This window comes from Panthera uncia (genome assembly GCF_023721935.1).
Source record: "Panthera uncia isolate 11264 chromosome C1 unlocalized genomic scaffold, Puncia_PCG_1.0 HiC_scaffold_4, whole genome shotgun sequence".
NCBI classification, from domain to species: domain Eukaryota; kingdom Metazoa; phylum Chordata; class Mammalia; order Carnivora; family Felidae; genus Panthera; species Panthera uncia.
This window is the reverse complement of record NW_026057585.1, coordinates 87,695,058-87,711,744: the sequence shown is the minus strand read 5'-3', so window position 1 is coordinate 87,711,744 and position 16,687 is coordinate 87,695,058. Positions and strand designations below refer to the sequence as shown.

At 51.8% G+C, this 16,687-nt stretch overlaps 1 protein-coding gene across 1 annotated transcript in view; it reads right to left on the bottom strand.

Annotated features, from left to right (window-relative positions):
• The window catches only part of TCEA3 (transcription elongation factor A3), a 44,853-nt gene that overhangs the window by 7,719 nt on the left and 20,447 nt on the right, over window positions 1–16,687 (bottom strand). The window contains exons 6-10 of the mRNA XM_049618904.1: window positions 10,955–11,118; window positions 10,725–10,781; window positions 7,222–7,376; window positions 2,343–2,489; window positions 544–627 (exon numbers count right to left, since the gene is read on the bottom strand). Of these exons, the coding sequence (XP_049474861.1) occupies window positions 544–627; window positions 2,343–2,489; window positions 7,222–7,376; window positions 10,725–10,781; window positions 10,955–11,118 (607 nt within the window). The remainder of the gene's footprint in view (window positions 1–543; window positions 628–2,342; window positions 2,490–7,221; window positions 7,377–10,724; window positions 10,782–10,954; window positions 11,119–16,687) is intronic.

Genomic DNA, 16,687 nt, shown 5'->3' with positions numbered 1-16,687 from the left:
TAGGAGTGTGTGCTTGGTTCCCATGCCCTAAAACAAAACCTCTGCCTTTGCAGGGGCCGGAGCAGCCCAGATTACAGTCTTGGGTAATTTAGGGCTTTTCCAGGGCTGCCTTATGAAGGGAAGATGACCTGGGAGCGCTTGGTGGCAACGCCCCCTGACAGGGCTCAGCCTTGCGCTCACCCCTGGCTGTGCTGGGCAGGGTTCAAAGGAAATTGCATCTGCGAAAGAACTCTGCAAAGAGGTGTGGCCCAAATGCAGAGTGCTATCGTTTTTCCTCCCCTCTGTGGATCTCAGGAGGCTGATTGCATCTGTGCTCAAATGACAGACTTGCCCATCCTGTGATAAAATGTGGGCGGCTGCTCCCACCCCAGCCGGGTGGCTTCCCCAACAAAAACATGCACATGCACTCTCTCCCCGCCTCCCCAGCAACCACCCGCCACTATCTCCAGCTCTGCAGGCTGGGAAGCCCCCCTCCTTGGCTGTGGGTATACTACTCCTTATGTGGGGCAGCAGCTGTGGACGACAGGGGAGGGAGAAAGTTACAGACATACAGACCTTCCAGCGATTGCCACATTCATTGCATAAGACAAAGGTAGTCATGGGCTCATCAGCACTGCGTGTCTGCACCTGAGAGAGAACAGGGCCGCTCAGGAATTCACTCCTGTGCTCTAGGACCTGCCGTAGCTCCCACTGTCTGTAGCAGAAGGCCCAAATCCCAGAGCTCGGCACTGTTATTCCCGCCCCACTTTGGCAATTCCCTCATCACTGAGAGCAGCATAGCCTTGTCTCTCCTCTCTCAGGTCCATCAGTTCACCTCTAGTGCCTCTCTGGCTCACCCAGCCCTCTGCACTTTCACTTTTGGCCTCGATCCTTCTGAACTGATCTCTCTTCTCTTGCCTCAAGGCCCAGCTCCTACAGGAATGATTCCCTGACTCACCTCTGGACACACCCTCGTGGCTGTGCTCCACTGATCAGAACTTGAGTGAGCTGGGAGCACCCTTAAAGACCATCGAGTTCGTTCCTCATTTTAGAGTTGCAAGAACTGAGGCCCGGAGAGGAACAGGAATTTGAAGATCATTGGATCACGGGGACTAGTTAATACCATGTTTTCTAGTTTCTCATCCCCTTACCCAAACCATGCAGATGCAGGCACCAGGCTTCTCAGCAAACCTGTTGAATTTCCAGATTTAACAATTGCTGTTCTGATTTTCTACAGCTGACCCTGGATGACCACGACATGTCCCTCTGCCAACACTCGCCTGTGAATGTGATGTGAGCTGGGAGTCTGTGCGGTGGGAGGTGGTTGCCCGGCTCACGAGGGAGCCCAGCAGCGGGCCAGGAGGACCCGGCTTCGCCCAGCCTCGTTGCTAGAGAGCGGTAACACCTGAAGGAGGGTAACAGTGGGGTTTCTCTGTGCAGGGAGAGCTCTGCTGACGGGCCGTTTAGTTCTTTCTGGTAGGGAGGTAATCACTCCACAGGAAGCACATCACTCTGCGTGGAAATGTGCTTGGAAGGAAGCAGGAGGCTTACAAAAACACCTCTGAATTTCTGAACGGGAATTCTTTGAGAGACTTCTCCCGAATGGCAAGGCCGGCTGTATTTCTGCTGCAGCCAAAGATTCCCGCGGGCAAGGCGTTCTTGCTAAATCTTGGCATGTCCGGCAGACGGAGGGATGAGTGGAGTTCTAACGTGACTAGGTACAAATTAGAATCCAGGAATATTGGTGTCCCAAGAACATAACACGTACAACCCAGAAACGGAAGGCAGTTTTCGGGCATTAAGTCTTTCAGAGAAGGGGGTTCCCCAGCCTTCTAAATTCCCTGTGCCAGGATAGGGGTCTTCACCCTCAGGGCTTGGGGCCGAATCCCTTAAGCTTTACCTGCCAAGTTGGCCGTATCGAAGGCAGAAAAGTCTGGATCTGGGTTTAACAGCATCTCTGCCACTTAGGACCATGTTGGCCATCTTGGACAGAGCTGTGGAGCTTGATCCCTGTCGGGCCTCAGTTTCCCCATGTATAAAGAGGGAGCTAAGTTTTCTATTGCTCAGTTTCTTTCCAACCATCCCATCTGGGACTCTACACGAGTCTACGCCTGGTGAGTCTGCTTCCTCCTCTTCTGGCTTCAGGGCAGGCCAGAGCCTCGTAAACACGCATCCAGGTGAGTCTACGTGCAGCAGAACATTTTCTAGAAGCCACGGCGCATCATGTTGATGTACTGAGAGGTGTCCTTCTCTCTGCAGCCTGGGCTGTTAGCCCTTTCTCCCCCGGGCTCTCCCCGAGGCTCCCTCCGGCTCCGCCCCCCAACCCCCCTCCCTGTGCCCCCACAGCCTCTCCTCTCCCGCACCTGGTTGTAGGTACAATTCTTCTTCTTGCACTTGCTGCACTGGAAGAGGTCAGTGGTGGTGCCGCCAGTCTTGGCCATCTGGTGCTCACGGATAGCCTCCTGGGTCATGGCATTCCTCAGTTCCCTCAGCTCATCACTGGCCATTTCCTGGAAAGAAATGAGTCTGCCCTTCAGGGATAAAGAGTCCCAGGAGCCCTGCCCCCCATCCAGTTTCTAGGGAGCCCGAACAGAGGAGAGGGGAACATGCTGGCTTGAGGACAAGGAGCCGGAGGGAGGCCTGGAGTCCTGGCCTTGGCCCAGATGAGGAAAGGCCATTCCCAAAGAGCCCCCATTCTGCTTCGGGTGGACGGGCAAACCTGCAGGCAGACTCTGAGCAGGCCACGAGCAGTAGGGCGCGTGCCGGAGAGCAGAAGGCAAATAGCTTCCAGCCCGGGGTCAACATCTTGTATACATTTCCTCAGATCTGGTGCTCGCCCTGCCGGCCAGGACCTCGGGTACCTGCCTAAACCTTCCTGCTTAAACTGGCTGGACCGTGACCACCTGATCTGTCATGTTCCCCTTATCCTTCCAGTTTGGACTTGACCCAGGGCCCTTGATCCAAACTGTGATCACTGCCTAGTCCATTCTGCCTGCTGGGGACCTTGACCTCAACTATCCATGACTTGCTGCTGCTACCCTGACCCAAGTGGGACCTGAAGCTCCTGGGTGCACGAGCTTAACTGCTCACCTGCATCACAGAACATCTTTGTCTTTAAGCTCCCATAGAACAGAGTCTCCTGTCTCCCATCAGCTTACTGCAGACACTCAGTGTTTGCATTATCCTGCCTTGATCCACCTGCCTGGCCATTCCGACTCCTCCACTCAAACTGGAGAGAGCTCTAGGTAAGTTTGGTTTGGGGGGAGGGAGGGCAGCCGGAGCTAACGTTAAAATGAGGCCTTGGCACTGGCTAAACATTGTCATTGTTGCTGTCTATCCTGATTCCTTAAACCATGGAAAACAGAGCTGGCACAAAGGTCAAGTGATTTTGGTGTGCCGACCACGGAGTTATCACCACTTGGGCCTCCTGATGAAATGCACATTCCTATGAATCCAAAATTCTAAGGGCGGGCCTGGGAATTTGACTAGTGCCCTCAAGTTATTCCGGTGGGTGCAGATGTTTAAGTCCTACTGTATTAAGTTCAAGGACCAGGTCCTAACCATTGGCAGGGGTATACAGGAAAACAAGTCAACCTGGGGCGATACAAGCAAAAAGCAGCTGACTTTAATTTGGAGGGACATCCAGAGCTCAGTGCATGCACTCATTCAGAATGTATTGGATGTCAATTTATTGAATGCCTTTAGCTGCATTTTGTGTGCTCATGAACGGGCCTTAGCCAGAGGGGTGACCAATTTCCATCGTGTAAATACTCCTACCATGGCCGATTTGTAGCTGCTAATGCGATGTGACTGAGCACAGAGCTGGGAATAGCTACGCATAATCACCTCTCTTGAGCTGATAAACGCTGGCCCCAGCAGACCACTGCCCCTGAGCCCTAAGGATTCAGATACCAAGGTCTGGTTCCTGTCCCCAGGCAATGCTAATCTGGTAGTGTAGCCAAGTGTTTAGACAGGATTGTAGGACAGCATATGAAGTACTTAAAGCCAAGGTATACAAAGTATGGGGGGGGGGGGGGGGGGGGGGGGGGGGGAAGCCCAGGGTACGTGGCTGACTGCTTGGGGGCAGGGGAGGCTCACTAAAGAAGACACCTTAACCGGTCTTGAAAGAGAAGCAGGAGTACCCAAGGGAGATGGCAGCTATAGAGAAAGAGAACAGCAGACGCAAAAGATCAGACCAGAATAACACATCTGGGGAAGGGTGTCTGGGGTGTGTTCAAGGTGAGGAGTGTGGCAGATGTGGCTGGGGGGCGGATTGTGGAAAGAGGGTCTTGCGTGAGAGAGAACAGAGAAACACCCACTCACCAGTCCATTGGCCTATCTCTGCCCTGCCTCGCCTAGGAGGAGGCAACGTCAAGGCCACAGGGAGGAAGTACAGCGCTATGGAAAATAAGGTAGGAAATGAGGAAAGTACGGTGGGAGAGGACACTGGTCCTCGCGTGTATACATCGTTAGAGGAGGACCCCGAATATGAACCCAATGTGTGGCGCAGCTAGGACGGGTCAGGCATGGGTCTCAGTGCCGGCTGAGCAGAGAACAGACAAAACCCGTCTCCTCATGGTGCCGACAGTAGATCCACTCACCAGCTCTAAAGAACATCTCAGAATTGACCCCATTCTGTAATGTGTCTGGGTAAAGGGGAGAAGAGAAAAGGAAGAATGAGGAAGAGTCAGGGAGACACAGGATGCAGTGAGGGACACCCGTGCAGCAGGCATCCGCTGTCCCAGGCTCTTCCTGATGGCAACTCCCTGTCCCCTGAGCCACAGCACAACGGATAGCCCAACCTGGAACCGTTATTTTTCTTATTGGAGCAAAAATGGTCTTCCATTTCTTATAGAAACTTCCTGCCTGGGGCAAAAGATGACCCCAAGATGAAGGTCTCCTCTGATTCAGCACTTGGGTTACTGGCAGGGGACAGGGTCCTTGGTGGCTGGCCCTGTGGAGGGCCTGCTAAGTTCTTGGCTTGCTCCTCTTGGTCTGGTCAGCCTCTTCTTGGGCCTGGGTTGACCACCTGATTCTCTCGCTCTGTTCTAGTGAACAGTCCTTGGGTGGGGCTAGACCATCCACATGTCTGGCTCGGTCAGTTGCTGTGCTGGGACTTCTGGAGCCTGCCTTGGCCTTAACCCAGACACAGCTCCATTCTGACCTCTAGCTTCTGCGATCTTGCTGGGTTTGGCTCAAACCTGTGTCTACACCTTGCTCTTGGTTCTCCTGGGCCTGATTTCCCAATGCCTTGGATTGCCCAGAAGAGTCTCTTGATAGCATTCCTACAATGCGTACACAAAGAAGTAGAGGGACCCCAGAGGCATAGAGTGAGGGCCAGGGAGGAGGAAACACAAGGCTCGGCTTTCACGAAAAGTCCCAGCTCCTCCTCGCAAGGAAAGAGAATACACCGTAAAGCCAAGTTGCGATTTGTAACTCTGGGCATGTGTTGCTGTTTGCCTAAAAAGATCAGATATTTTGGGGGCGCCTGGGTGGCTCAGTCGGTTAAGCGGCCGACTTCGGGTCAGGTCGCGATCTCACGGTCCGTGAGTTCGAGCCCTGCGTCGGGCTCTGTGCTGACGGCTCAGAGCCTGGAGCCTGCTTCTGATTCTGTGTCTCCCTCTCTCTGCCCCTCCCCCGTTCATGCTCTGTCTCTCTCTGTCTCAAAAATAAATAAACGTTAAAAAAATTAAAAAAAAAAAAAAGATCAGATATTTTGAATTAAGCAGAAAGATAATCCTGGTCTACCTGTGCCAAGCTCCCCATTTTATCGTAAAACCAGGGCCCTCTCTTATTTGAGATATTTGAGGAAACCAACGAACAGAAAAATGTACACGCGCCCACTACATTTCCAACACACACAGAGGCACACCCTTGCCACCAGTTTCAGAGGGTTCCCAGACATCCTGAGGCGCACCCGGAACGCCACGATCCCAGTGCATTTCCCCTCCCCTTGTCTAGGCCACTTGGATTGAGAGGTGCTTCAGCAGTGCAATCCGAGTGCTTGCGGGAAACCCCCTCTATCAACTCCGGCAACAGGGAGCTGCTCATACCTAAGGGTGTACAAAAGGTGTTTCCAAGGCGTGGGCTCTGAAATAAACAGATCTGGGCTCAAACTCTCATCTGTCACTTACTAGTTGTGTGTGGCCTCAGTTTTCTCAGCCATAAAGTGGGCATAATATTTCCTCTTCCACAGCATGGTGCTGGGGGTTACACGAAATGGTCGGTGAATGAGCTTATCGTATACAAATTCTGGGGAGCACTCTACACATATTAACTTGAACACTTCACATATATTAATTCCTCAATCCTTCCTGAGATAGCGGTTCTTCTTATTATTCCTGTTTCGCAGATGAGAAAACTGAGGCACAGAGGGGTTAAGTAGCTTGTCTAAGATCACCCAGCTCAGTGAGAGAAGCAGAACTCAAACTCATGCACTTTGGCACAGTTCTGAAGCTGCTAAACACTGCACAGACTTCCTCGAACAGGCTTGTTTCCTTTTCCTTCCCTTATGACCCCTTTAAGCTGGGTCAATCCTTCCCTCCTGTAAGTTCCCCCTGGTGGCTCTATCGCGGCTCTTACCACCTCTGTATGCATAAATTTGAAAATACCTCTGTCTCCCCACCTAGGGCTGTGCTCCATGGAGATAGGGACCGCTATTCTGGCTTGCGCCCAGAGCTGCATAATGGGATATAGAACTGAACGAGGCAGAAGAAGGAGGTAGATAACAAAGCAGTAAAGAGTGGGTGCTCTGGGGCCAGGGAGCTTGGACATTTTCTTTTTCTTAAAGATTTAAATTTTTTTCAAAGAAAACCCTACGCCCAACGCGGAGCTCGAACTCACAACCCTGAGATCAAGAGTCGCTTGCTCTACCGACAGAGACAGTCAGGTGCCCCTGGCTTTGACATGTTCTAGCCGTGTGCATGGCCAACTCAGCGAACTCCTCGGAGCCTCCGTGTCCTCCTCTGTAAAATGAGGACAATAAACAACTTCTACCTAGTGTGAAGATACAATCAGCCGATGAGCCCAAAGCACTGAGCGCAGTGCTTAATTCATATGAGCTGTGTTCGCTATCCTGACGGCCCAGAAGCCTGGAGGGAAGGGGAGTCTGCAGTGGTCTGGCTGAAAAAGCCCCCCGGCTCATCTCCACTGAGTCACAAGCCGCTGCCTCTCAGGCGTGGGCCAAGCCGGCGGGGCCTGGCCTCCTGCCCCACCATGCGGAGGCCCCAGCCCCACTCTCACCTCTGCCGTCATCTTGGCAATGAGCCCAGCAGAGATGGCCCCGCTGAGCACATTCCTCCTCAGGCTGGGGTTCCTGGGGTCCTTGAGGTTGCTGATCCGGCTGCGTACCCGGTTCCGGTACTTCATGTCCGTGCTCTTGAGCTCCTGGTAGATATGTGACACAGTCAAGGGCCAGCGAGCCACTCGTGGAGGGGCACAGAAGGTTGGGGAGCCACTCCCCAAAGCCCGAGGAGCCCCAGGACCATTGGTTCCTCTCCTTGGACTAGTACAGGGGTAGGGCACCCGTGTGGCCTCTGACTCCCACAGTGGAGATCTCGCTCAGGGCATTTGGGGTCAGCTACGCATCCCGAACGAGAGACGGTCTCTCTGGTGAGATCAGGCCACAGCAAGCACTGTGGTGTCAGGACCCCAGGGATGGGCATCCTGCGTTTGTCGAGCCTTTTGCGTGACTCAGGTGAGTCACGTGACTTCTTTGTGTCTCTGTTTCCTAATTTATAAAATACAGGGCTGCGCCGAGCATTCAGCAAGCCGTACCGCGTGATGCACCAGCCTGGTGTCTGGGACATCAAGTGCTCAACACGAAGGGGCTGTGAAGATGAGGACACTGATAAAGATATCCCCCAGTTTCGAAGGGCCTCTGGACGTTATGAGTCCGGCTACCGGAGGAAAACGTAAGATTGGGAGGCCCAGGTTGAAGGCTCTAACAGGTATTGCAATAAACACATCATTGTGTTTAACTTGGTGTTTCCAACATATTACAGGATAGAGACACCTCCCCGCTTCCCCCTTTCTTTCTAGGAATACCGACCCCCATGCCATGGGACCCACTTTGGGAATTGCTGGTCAGAGTTACTTCTCTCATGAACAGATAAGGAAGCTAAAGGCTTAGAAAGGATGTGGGCCCTTGCTCAAGGTCACGTGGCAAATTCCCGGCAGAGACAGGGCTGGAAGCCAGACCCCCTCCTGACGGTAATGCTCTCTCCACTCAGCAGGAAGTCGCCCCTGACCACCGACCACGGTGAGTTCTCTGTCCAGACGCTGCCTCCCAGACAGGCCGCCCACCCCCTCCTCCCTTCTCCATCCTCTGGAGGAGCGCAGGGAGCACAGCCGCGTGTTCTCCGTCTCCCACGCCAAGCAGAATCAGGAAGGCAAGCCCTCTGCTGGGAAGAGCCACATACGAGAAAGAGACTGTGGGGACTACGGACACATGCAAACAGCTGCCTTGCTACAAGCAGTGGGAGGAAAGGTGCTGTTATCTATTTTTTCCTGTTCCTGCTGTGTTCATGCTGTTTGTACAGTAACAGCCTGAAAAGAAAGAACGTGCCATAATGCATTTGAAAGTCGAAAGATTTGTTTAAAAATGTGCGTTTGGGATTCCTGGAGGTGTGTATCTGCTTGATATGGGGGGGGACAGGAGGGCCGGTAGCACTGTCATCAGCCTCTCCCTGACTCTGTCTCCGTTTCCTGAGATCACAGGGCAGCAGGATGAGGTGGAGCACGGGCCTGGGGGTCACTGACCCCTTCAGAGGAGCACGGCCCTACACTGCCGTGTCAGTGCAAGGTCACTCCAAAGAGAACAGACCTTTTTAGGACACAGAGCATTCAAGCCCCCGAACTTATCCTCCTCCTTACCTCCCATCTTCTTCTTTTTTTTTTTTTAATTTTTTAACGTTTATTTATTATTGAGAAAGAGAGAGACAGAGCATGAGTGGGGGAGGGGCAGAGAGAGGGGGAGACACAGAATCCGAAGCGGGTCCAGGCTCTGAGCCGTCAGCACAGAGCCCGACGCGGGGCTTGCACTCACGGACCGCGAGATCATGACCTGAGGCGATGTCGGTCGCTTAACCAACTGAGCCACCCAGGCGCCCCCTTACCTCCCATCTTCTAAGAACAAAGGGCTCCATGCAGCTCTGATTTCCTATCCTTCAGGAGAGGGACATTCAGTGAAGGAAGAGGAGGAGGAAAGGCCAGGTGTGGAACTATGAATCGGATCACCCACCTTTGTTTCAATTTTTTTTTAACGTTTATTATTTTTGAGAGAGAGAGAAAGACAGACAGACAGAGAGCAAGCAGTAGAGGGGCAGAGAGAGGGCGTCTACAGAATTGAAAGCAGGCTCCAGGCTCTGAGCTGTCAGCACAGAGCCCGAAGCGGGGCTCGAACTCACAGACCTCGAAATCACAACCTGAGCTGAAGTCGGCCGCTTAACCGGCTGAGTCACCCAGGTGCCCCAACACACCTTTGTTTCAAACTGAGCCTGAAGGTAGAAGGGACCTGTCTGAAGGGACAACCTTTTGGAGGAAACAAAGACAACGCTCAGAGTTCTGATACCTGGTGCTCTATGCTCCTGGATCAAATGGGATTTATGACAATGTATCTGGTGAGGTGCTGGACAGCTCGGGACATGCCCGTTCATAATTAAATGATGGTGGAGGGGAACTCCCAGAAAATATGTCAGAGGATATAAAGGTAGGACTCAGGCAGGAAGTGGCAACAGGCAAGCTTGTTGACCATGGTCAGCCCAGACTGACCAGGGACCCTCCCCAACAGACTGAGCTCCCTAGGTAGCCCAGTCACAGTCAGAACCCCTCTCCCCTGGGGATTCTGTCCCCTTCCCTCTTTGATAGGCAAAGCTTTGTCTCTCCAGTAAAAGCCCATGCATTCATTGGGGCACATTGTAGGATTTTCTTTCCCAAGACAACAATCTTTCGGTGCAATGAGCCCACATCCCTCCAGTGGTCACCTCCTCTGTCTATACAGCTCCCCCCCTCAAAAAGGGGGAGAACGGGCCATGTGTAAAGAACTCAGGACATGGAATCCAAAGGCCAAGGTTTTTAATCAAGCTGTGACACCCAGTAGTTCTCGAACCTCGGTTTCCTCATCCGTAAAATGGGAACAACAGCCCCTGCCTCACAGAGATTGTGACAATTGGCAGAAGTAGGAAGTATCAACTGCCCATCACAGTGCCTGGTATATAGTAGGGAATCAAAAACGGGAGCTGTTCTCTTCAGAGGACGGAAGAGGGGAGAAGGCTGAGCATGAGAAACGCTGTCCTCCCCACCTGCTCTGACACTTGACACTGCAACCCAGCCATATGATGAGCCGACCTGTTTAGCACAGCAGTTGAACCCTCCGCTTCTAGAGTCACACTTTCTGGGTTCAGATCCCAAGTCTACCACTACTATTAGCTGTAGGAGCTTTGGCAAGCGACTTAACCTCTCCGAGCCTGGGACCTCGCACTTGTAAAATGGGATTAATCGGTGAACCTACCTTGCGGGATTGTTCTCAACCTTGAACGAGGTACTGCTCATACACAGCTTAGCAAGAGGCTGGCAGGTGCAAGACTTAATAAATGGTAGCTAGAATGAAGAACTCCAGTTCAGAGGCAGAGCAGGGGGCTGGCCCTGAGCCCTTCCCCTCCCCCTCACTGTCCTGGGTCCCTTGCACTTGGGAGACCTGCTCCTGGCGTCCGGGCACCCACAGCCCTGGCACAGCTCAAGGATATGATCTTCGATTTCTGATGCCATTTTGTCACAATTGACTCCATAATCCTTGTAATCATCTAAAAGAGATTCAGGAAGCACAGGCATTAGCCAGACATGACCTTGGCAGTGGAGCCTGCCCATGCAGGGGACTGTAGCATCCTGCTCCACTCCCATGGCACTGAGAAAGACCGCATCTCATTTGCCCTTGGGGAGCCCTTCCCTCCCCTGCCCCTGGCCCAGGCCCTCTCACCTTCGGCCTTCAAGGCTGCTGAGAGCATCTCCACACACTTGTCCCGCACCGAGTCCCCTGTGAGATAGCAGGGTGCCAGGAGGCAGATGGAGGGGGCAAAGGTGGGGGTCGAGGGGCTGGTGGGTGTTTTGGGGGTCTCTGCTTTCGATTTGCTGCTGTTTGATCTGAGGATGACAAACAGTAATAGACATTTTGACATTAAGCGAATAAAGCATCCACTGAGCACCACTCTGGATGTTTCTGTGGGCGATCTCCCTTACTCCTCATGACAGCCCTCTGAGGTAGGTGATATTTTTAGGCGCTTGACATGGATCATCTCATTTAATCCTCACGACACCCCCATGAGGCTGGTGCTATTCTTATCTCCATTTTCGAGATGCACTTTAAAGTGAATTGCACAGATGGTTGGATTTGAAATAATTTGACTCTGGTCACACACCTGGGGGAACCGGAACTAAAACCCACCGGAGTTGAAATCCGGTGCCTAGGCTCCTAACCAACCACTCTGCTCTGCTGGTTACAGGGAAGCATAACAGGGTTTGAAATCATACTACAGTCCATTAGATACCATGCGAGGTGCTCTATCTTCTTACTGAACCATTTACTCACTCATCCAGTAAATACTTACTAGACACTTATTCCACAGGTCTGGATAAAGCAGACAAGTTAGGAGAGCTCCCTTCCTCAAGGAGCCGGCAGCCTCTTGAATGGTGAATTTACCACCATTGAAGAGGGCTGGCCTTACCATGTGCCAGGCAACTTTCAGAGTATTTTCTAATTTAATCTTCACAGCAGCTCTAGGAATCGGATACTCTTCTCTTCCTCGTTTGCAGATGAGGAACCGGTTACGTCATTGTGACCTGAACCCAAGTCTGTCTGATTGCAAAGTCTCCACTCTTAACTCCTAAGATTCACTCACTGCCTAAGAATGATCTCATTTTGGTTTGGGCTTAAAAACCCACAAATATATATACAGGGGGCGCCTGGGTGGCTCAGTCGGTTTAGCGCCCAACTTCAGCTCAGGTCATGATCTCATGGGTCGTGAGTTCGAGCCCCGTGTTGGGCTCTGTGCTGACAGTGCAGATTCTCTCTCTGCACCTCTCCTGTTTGCTCTTTTCTCTCAAATAAATAAGCATGAAAAGGAAAACATTTGGGGCGCCTGGGTGGCTCAGTCGGTTAAGCATCCGACTTCAGCTCAGGGCACGATCTCGCGGTCCGTGAGTTCGAGCCCCGCGTCGGGCTCTGGGCTGACGGCTCAGAGCCTGGAGCCTGCTTCTGGTTCTGTGTCTCCCTCTCTCTCTGCCCCTCCCCCGTTCATGCTCTGTCTCAAAAATAAATAAACGTTAAAAAAAATTTAAAAAAAAAAAAAAAGGAAAACATTTGATAATCATGAGTGGTCACTCTAACCGGATGGCTCAGACAGGCTTCCTGTCTTCCTGTTCTCAAGGAGCTGCCAACAGAGGAGGAAGCAACCCATGTGCCCAGTGACGGATGGATGGATAAGCAGAATGTAGTATATAACACAATGGAATATTACTCAGCCACAGAAAGGAGTGGAATCCATATAGACGAATGAAATTCCAACACCTGGTACAACGTGGATGAGTGTCCATGAATGGAAGACATTATAAGTGAAATAAGCCAGATACAAAAGGACAAAAATATTGGGGGCGCCTGGGTGGCTCAGTCGGTTGAGCATCTGACTTCGGCTCAGTCATGATCTCAGGGCTTGTGAGTTCAAGCCCCGCACTGAGCTCACTGCTGTCAGCACGGAGCCTGCTTTGGATCTTCTGTCCCCCACCAACACCCCCCCCCGCCCTCTGCCCCTCCCTTGCTTGCATGCTCTCTCTCTCTCTCTCTCTCTCAAATAAAAATAAAATCTTAAAAAAGAAAGGACAAATTTTGTTTTTTTTAAATTTTTTTTTCAACATTTTTTATTTATTTTTGGGACAGAGAGAGACAGAGCATGAACGGGGGAGGGGCAGAGAGAGAGGGAGACACAGAATCGGAAACAGGCTCCAGGCTCCGAGCCGTCAGCCCAGAGCCTGACGCGGGGCTCGAACTCACGGACCGCGAGATCGTGACCTGGCTGAAGTCGGACGCTTAACCGACTGCGCCACCCAGGCGCCCCATGAAAGGACAAATTTTGTATGATTCCACTTACGTGGAGTACCTGGAATAGTGAAATGCATAGAGACAGAAAGGGGAATGGTGGATGCGGGGGCTGGAGGAGGGGGAAATGGGGCGATAATGTTTAATGGGAACACAGTTTCAGTTTGGGAAGATGAGAATGTTCTGGTGATGGCTGCACAACAATGTGAATGTACTTAATACCACTATACACTTAAAAAATGGTTAAAACGAGGGGTGCCTGGGTGGCTCCGTTGGTTAAATGTCCAACTTCGGATCAGGTGATGAGCTCACAGTTCGTGGGTTTGAGCCCCTCATCGGGCTCTGTGCTGACAGCTCGGAGCCTGGGGTCTGCTTCAGATTCTGTGTCTCCCTGTCTCTCTGCCCCCTCCTGCTCACTCTCTCTCTCAAAAATAAATAAAACATTAAAAAATCTATTTATTGGTTAAAATGGCTACATTTTATGGTATGTTTATTTTGACACAATAAAAAATCTGGGGCGCCTGGGTGACTCAGTTAAGTCTCTGACTTTGGCTCAGGTCATGATCTCACGATTTGTGGGTTCAAGCCCCACATCGGGCTCTGTGCTGACAGCTCAGAGCCTGGAGCCTGCTTCGGATTCTGTGTCTCCCTCTCTCTCTCTGCCCCTTCCCTGCTCCCATTCTGTCTCTTTCTGTCTTTCGAAAATGAATAAACGTTAAGAATTTTTTTTTAAATAATAAAATAAACCTATATAGGAACTTCACTGAATAAGAATAACCATCAAATGTGAAATACACAACGCTCACTCATCTGTCTTACATATCTGGTAAGTCTTACTCCACTCAGCCTGATGAAATATCTTTTTTCTTATGCTGGAAAAAAAGGCTAAAATGGCACACGCTGTTACACACTATCTTCTCACAATAAAAGAAAGTTAGACAAAAAAACAAAGTGCTGACACAGGTACAGGTGAGAGGCTGGAGCGATAGTTGCACGAATGCCTCCCTTTCAGAGCTGCTTCCGCACCACCCTTGGGGTGGGGCCAGGCAGTCGAGACGCCTCCGACCTCACGTCTTGGCTCTTTTCAGGCCAGCCCTCAGGCCTCCGAGGAAAACCGGACTCATGAGAGTTGAAGAAATTTGAGCCCCTTCCTCCGCTCCAGGGTCTTACCACACTGAACTCTTGTGGCAGGTCCTAAAGGGCTGCTGCATTTCTTAATTCCAGGGAGTTCCATTCACATTGTCAGCTGGGTGCCTCCTGGGGTTGTACAGAGCACAACCTGGGCAGCTGCACCAGGCAGCTCTGGAGGTATGGATGCACTTCTTACCTTCAGGAAGACGATGCTGGGCTTCTGAAAAGCCAGGCCCAAGGAATTGTGCCCGAGAGTGAGGCTGACCAAGTAGCCTAGGCTTTGCAGTGTTCAAAATATGGGGTTACGAGGGGCGCCTGGGTGGCGCAGTCGGTTAGGCGTCCGACTTCAGCCAGGTCACGATCTCGCGGTCCGTGTGTTCGAGCCCCGCGTCAGGCTCTGGGCTGATGGCTCGGAGCCTGGAGCCTGTTTCCGATTCTGTGTCTCCCTCTCTCTCTGCCCCTCCCCCGTTCATGCTGTGTCTCTCTCTGTCCCAAAAATAAATTAAAAACGTTGAAAAAAAATTAAAAAAAAAATATGGGGTTACGAGATCCTACATCCGACATCCTGCTGAGCCCTCTTCAACGTAGATTCTGCCGGAGACCTCTTCGTTCCTCAACCCTTGCTGTTTGCCTTGACCTTGGATGCCCTCTGTCACCACAGACACCGTTGGACCACTGGGATTCTTGTGTTCTCTGGAGCCTTGAGGTTCCTCAAAGGTGCCTCAGTGCTGCCTCAGGAGTGAGGTGGGCTGGGAAGGGAAGCCTCTGCTCTTCTAAGGTTTATATTTGGAATTCCCAAAAATTTGGTCCAAAGGGATTTCCTGGCCTTTATTTTTTAAATGCAGTTTGAACCCTTCTGTTCCAGATCAACTTACCCCGGATTCGACCCAACCCTGCCTGACAACTGAGTGGCCTGGCAGTGGGCACAGGGGATGGGGAACGTGAGCCCCAACCTGCTGTCTGTTGGGGTCAGATTTCAGTGGGAGGGAAAGGTATGGGGGAGGGAAGGCTGGGAAGGGTGTAAACTCTAGAGCTTAAGGGGCTGCCTGCAACTGGAACGAATCTCCCCACGCCCAACCCTAGTCCTGGCCACGGGGCTCTCACCTGCGCAGCCACAGTAGCCCTGAAGCTGGTCTCTCGACATCCTCTTGCCCCCCTTACAACCCATTTGCCACACAGAAGCCCAGGGGAACCCTTTCAAAAACTCACAGCTGATATCATAGCTCCCCGCTTCTGACCCTCTAATGGCTTCCAATTACTTTCAGTATAAAGCCAAACTCCTCACTCTGGCCTCCCAGCCCCCCACCCTGCCACATCGGCCCCTGCCTTCCTTCTGACCTAATATCATGCCACACTCCAGTTCACTGAAGCCCCCCACTGCACAGCTTCTTTCTCTTCCTTAAATACACCTGTCACTCCCACCACAGTGCCTTTGCACTGGCCGCTCCCTCCTCCTGGAAGGCTCTTCCTCCTCCAGATTGTCTTACAACTGGTCCTTTTCCCCACCAGTCAGACCCGGCTCACATATCACATCCTCAGGAAGGCCTCCCCTGACCAGCCCAGCCCAGCAGCTTGTCCCTGCCCTGTAACTCTCTGGCGCATGACCTGATTTCTTTCATTCATAGCACTTATCCAAGTCTATAATTAACTTGTTTGTGTGTTTATAAACACTGTCTGCCTCCATCTCCAGACGATAGATTCCAGAGTATAGGGACCCCTTTGGCCGGTTCACCACTGTTTTCCAGCACCTGGAACAGTGCTCTGGGCCAACACTTGATGAACCTTTGTTGAATGAATGAATGTGAGTTGAGGGAGTTGCCCACAAAGAGATGAAAGGCACACCCACAGGGCCTAGATAGAGCTGAATTGGGTGGGCGACAGGTCCTCTTTGGAAGGCTGGTGACCCTGCCCCCTGAGATCGAGAGAGGGAGCTGAGTCAGTGCCTGTCAACTCCCACAACCCAGGCCAACTCATCTCCAGTCATGATGGAGCCCCAGATTCTTCCTGGTGCCCCTCAGTAACCTGCAAACCCCACCACCACATCCTCGGTGTCTATTAGAGGACTCACTAGTAGGGAACCGACACAGGGGAGCCTGGCGCATGCTGCGTGGAAGGAGTCATGATAACAACAGTTTTCACTTGGGGATGCCCACACTGAGTGGTATACTTATTAAGAACAAGCTGCTCCAGAGCCACACTCCGGGGTCAAGGCCTGACCCCACCACTCTGTAGCTATGTGACCTTGGGCGAGTAATGGGGATGGCGACAGTACCCATCTCAGAAAGTTTCTGAGAGGATTAAAGCACCTAAGAGAATTCTAGTAATGCAGGGTTAGGTAATTTACATAGCTTGCACAGTAAGTGTCAGAATTATCACCAAGCATTATGCATTTATTGTGCATTTAAATGGGTTAGGAACAGCGTTAAGCATTTTGTTACCACATTTATGTGTTTAAAAGTTTCTTTGGAGAGAGAACAGGGGAGGGGCAGA